The 4,563-nt window shown below is 46.5% G+C and overlaps 1 protein-coding gene across 2 annotated transcripts in view; it reads left to right on the top strand.

The window, feature by feature from the left end:
• LOC122392988 (epidermal growth factor receptor kinase substrate 8-like) overlaps nucleotides 1–4,205 on the top strand; it is a 53,752-nt gene extending 49,547 nt beyond the window's left edge. For both annotated transcript variants that reach the window (XM_043388414.1, XM_043388413.1), the window contains exons 16-19: nucleotides 1,456–1,618; nucleotides 2,104–2,239; nucleotides 2,529–2,862; nucleotides 3,287–4,205. In XM_043388414.1, the coding sequence (XP_043244349.1) occupies nucleotides 1,456–1,618; nucleotides 2,104–2,239; nucleotides 2,529–2,862; nucleotides 3,287–3,432 (779 nt within the window). In that variant the 3' untranslated portion in view covers nucleotides 3,433–4,205. The remainder of the gene's footprint in view (nucleotides 1–1,455; nucleotides 1,619–2,103; nucleotides 2,240–2,528; nucleotides 2,863–3,286) is intronic.
• Nucleotides 4,206–4,563: the final 358 nt, after the last annotated feature.

Below are 4,563 nucleotides of genomic sequence, written 5' to 3'. Positions count from 1 at the left end.
CCTGGAGGCTCCTCTTCAAAACATATTCAACTGTAAATATTTAGAAAAGATAGGTAATATTTCGAATTCATAGAACATGACCACCCGCGACCGCCTGGGGGGTCGGATCCGACCCCCCCCCCTCCGTTTTTCTTGAATAACTCATGAACCGCTTACGCTATCTACATGAAACTTGGCACACCTTCTCCCCCATCAATTTGACGTCTTCTGTGCAATTTTTAAGAAAAAAATTTCAACTTTTTTTTAGATATATCGATTTTAGTGATGCAAATACATGGCGTTTTCTGTCAAAAAGTGGTAAATGTTTAAAAAATCGCCAAAAAATCGAGGTTTAAAGCAAATTGCTAATTAAGGACATGAAAAGATGCAGCTCAACAAGTTCTTTAAAATGGCTATCTCGGATTTTCCATAAAATGCGTTTTTCACCCCTAAAAATTCAAAAAACTATATTTTTTGGAAAACAGCTAATCAAATCCAAAATTTTGGGAATTTCAAAAAAACCGGAATATGTGTTATAGAGCTCTATTAGAACATTAGATGTCCCAAATTTCAACTTTCTATCTTGATTTTTGACCCCCAAATTGTAAAAAATAGCTCCAACATGCATAGGGCATGGTGACGTCATAAGCATTTTCGTGAATTAGAGGCACTTCTGAACATCGCATGTAAAAACAAATGGCACCACTAGATTCCTGGGACAAAGCTCGTCTAGAAAAGTGCATTTTTATGTCAAAAATAAAAAGTTGAAAAATTGACTTTTTTTCTTAGCCCTCGTTTAGTTATGTATGGTATAAACGATTTTTTATGCTTTCAATGCACACTTATCACCAGCACAGTGACTTGGGGGTCACATATAACCATTACCATCGGATTTGGCGTGAAAAATAAGCCATAAAACATGTGTCGCACGCCCATGTAGCAGAAAGTGAAAACCGTGACCTATCGTGACCTGACCTGACCTTGACCCGTACTTAGTATGACCCTTATACGCACATGGTACCTTCACTAGGCCTTTGACGTCATTTTTGGTGAGTTTCGAGCAGCAGCTATGGATTCCGCTGTCCGTAAGCCTAATCATGCAAAACCCCTGAATTTGACCTTTGACCTGACCTTGACCCGAAAGTTGACCTCAATATTAAAATCTTAAGAGTGCTTTGGGAAGGTCTCCTCGCGGGGCTCGATACGACCATTGGTTCTCGAGATAACAGGGGGGGGGGTCGGATCCGACCCCCCCCCCCCCCAGGCTGTCGTGGGTACGGAAATAGCCCAGGCGGTGCCGGGTTAAAAACATGTAGCCACTCACATAAAAGGACTGTGCTACAATAAATATCCATTTTCTGGTCGTGATAAGTCAGAGGCAGCTAGACCCAGATTACTTCATCACATGAATAAGCCACATCGTTACGTGTGTTCCCGTGTGTTCCGATAAGTCAGAGTTCCCCGTTGTGTCTCCAGTGTCGTCAGCATCGGACTTTGACGAGGAGCTGCGCTCCGTCATCGGAACATGGAGGACGAAGAAGAAGATCATCATACCCAAGACACCGGACGCTTCCCTCTACCAAAACTCGACTCCTGCTGAGGTTCAGGAGTGGCTCAAGATCAAGGGGTTTTCCGACAGGTATGCTATCATCTCCATTTTCAGTGAATGGTTAGTGAGTAGGTATGCATCGTATATTATCCTAAATAATCAATAGTTGATGTTCAGGATGCGCTAAGCACCCTACTATATAGGTATGTAGTTTGTTTAAATGGACCAAAACTGCGTAAATCGGGGTAAACCTCATAGCTCGTGACGTTTTTGTGCCAATAAAAACTTGCAGGGAAAGGTTTCTGATGAATCGGGCATGCTCTCGCCATAGTGTGATAAATAACACTAGGTGTAATAAATGCTATTTATTATGTACACTATGCTCCCGCTATGCTCCCGCATAATGCGCTGTGCTCAACTATCAACATCACACTTCGCATGTGTTCGATCTGGTGAAATGTTCAAGCTAATTTGTAAATTTCCTTGATCCATCATCATTATCTTGATTAAACACTGTGTCTGGTTTCTCTTAAACTTAAACCGTGATAAGTGTCGTGCATTAATATTGTTTACAGGGTCCGCAAGGCACTGAAGGATTCGAAAGGAGAAAAACTTTTCCGGTTGGAGAAGCCCAGGCTAGTCAAACTTTTCGGCAAAGAAGAGGGAGGGAGACTTTATTCACAGATCACTGTCCAGAAGAAAAATAATGGGGTAAGTAATAACTTGCATTGACTAGAATTTTATACAGTTATCAAGACGTCACGAGAAGCATTTCATATGTATTTTATGCATTTAAGACGAATCAGCTATACCTACTCTAAGCTTTGATTTTAAGTCTCGTCAATCTATAATAAACGTCAACCGATCGTCATGAAGCACGTCTCTGAAGCCATGGCGTAGTTAGGTCTTGGCTCAGCCTTAACGGTTACCTAGCAGATCCTGTCGCTCATGCAGACCAACCCACACTGCCTCTCAAACCCACGCCCCTGGTCTCTCGCAGTTCAACACCACCAGAAACGACGACATGTTGATGAGGAAGATGGAGGAGAGACGCGAGAAGATCAACAGCAACACCGACGACGCCATCGGCGACCTCAACCGCTGCATCGGCGGCGACAGCGACAGCGGCGACAGCAGTGACGAGAAGACCATCAAGTCGTCGCCGCCGACGGTGCGCCGCGTGTCGCCCTCGGCCGCGGGGCGCGCGGGGAGGGCGTCCGGCCCGGCCCCGGCCCCGCCGCAGCCCGAAAAGTCGGCCGCCAACGGCCACAAGCCGCGCAAACCGGCGCCCCAGGCCTCCTCGCCGCCCAAACAGCGCCAGTCGCTCGACTCAGGTGGGTGCTGCTAACTCTCAGATGGGTTCTGCCTACTCTCAGGTTAGTCTTGCTGCTGCTTCCTCTCAGGTGGGGCAGCTACAGCTGCGGCTACCTTCTCTCAGTAGAGTATTCCAAACTTTCAGATTGGTGCCTCAAACTCTCAGGTGGATGCTGTCTCCTCTCAAGTGGTTTCTGCTTACCCTCAGGCTGGTGCCCTTAGCCGTTTGCTGGATCAACGATGGTGCAGCAAACGACGTGACGCCTCGATCCAGACCGCAACGGTGTGTGCAGCAGTTTGAGTCTGGCGCAGCAGCTTTGGTCTAGCGCAGCAGTCTGGTGCAGCCGTGCAGCACTTGTCCACGCTCTGTCTCGATCAGTCTGGTTTTACTGACCCTTTGTTATACCGGTTCGCTACCGCTGACATTCCTCCTGGTTCCCGCAGTGTTCTCGCGTGACTCCACCGGCGGGGATTCGGACGCCGAGTCCGTGGACTCGATGGAGTCGAGCAGCACTCTGAGGGCCAACATCGAGATGCAGCGTCACCAGTTGGCGATGCGGGCCAACAGGGCCTTCCTGCCGGCCCTCTAGCTCGGCACAGCGCGGCGCGGCAGGGCGGTCGTGACCGCCAGGGCAGATGTGAACTCCGTGTATGGTTACTCATTCGAAGCCATCTCTACCAGACATACCAGACAGAGTGTAGTTTGAGATGGCCCATATAGACTTAAGCTTAGCAAGGAAACGCAAACCGCATCAAATGGTCGCTAAAACTAATAAGGAAAGGAAAATGTGCGAAAAAAGCGACATTTGGTACCCCATATCGGAGGGCCATAAGTGATTGTTAATGTACACCCCTCAGCAGACTGCGTGGTAGGTATTCTTTTTCGACAAAACCGGTATGTTATCAATCGGTTGGAACTCACTGCAAATAAATGCGCCATGCTCCACTACTTCGATTGGGTCTATCACTAAACAAAGTATACGCCTTGTGTGGCAACAAAATGCAAAACTTTGTTTTGGGGGCATATACACACTTTTCGGTTTTGTTGCCAAACTGGGTGGAAAATGAATACGATGATAAAGCCAATCTAGGGTGCAGAGTCTCGCGCGTCTTGCTGTTACGATTTCTGAGTGACCGATAGCATAGTGTTCGTGTTATTCTCAGTTTTGACAAAAAAAAACCTACCACGCAGTTTGCAGAGGACTGTACATATGCTTAACAATACCTGACACGGTTTACACGCACATTTGATCATAAAAGCGTGTTTTTTAGTTTTTTCTTGGGCAGATTCTAGCAAACATAATGATTATATTGTATAAAATAAGTCTATGGATAATGTGCATATAACACAATTATCACCTTAGCTCCAGTTATGCCCGATTAAAATGGTTGAAATAAGCAGCATTATCAACCGAGCCACTGAAATGAGACCTCTAGGCCGTTGGTGAAAGAGCATACCTACAGCCGCAGCATATCCGGCCGGCACAGCCGGCGGTGGACTGTCTAATATGAGCAGTTTCTTGGAACCCGGCACCACACATCTGCGGGCAAGCACCGACGGTCTCTGTACTTTGCGTGACCATAACAAGCCATGAGGAGAAGGCAAATTAAAGTTTTTATATATACTTAAGCTGGCGAAATTCAACGTGTAAAAAGTGACCGTCTGGAGAGGAGAGAGTGCTAGTAAAACTCACAGGCCTTAAATCACAAATACGTACAGA

Source organism: Amphibalanus amphitrite, unplaced genomic scaffold, assembly GCF_019059575.1.
Source record: "Amphibalanus amphitrite isolate SeventyFive unplaced genomic scaffold, NRLGWU_Aamphi_draft 000510F_arrow, whole genome shotgun sequence".
Lineage (NCBI taxonomy): Eukaryota > Metazoa > Arthropoda > Thecostraca > Balanomorpha > Balanidae > Amphibalanus > Amphibalanus amphitrite.
Note: the sequence above shows the minus strand (reverse complement) of the source record. Positions and strands in the feature narration are given on the sequence as shown.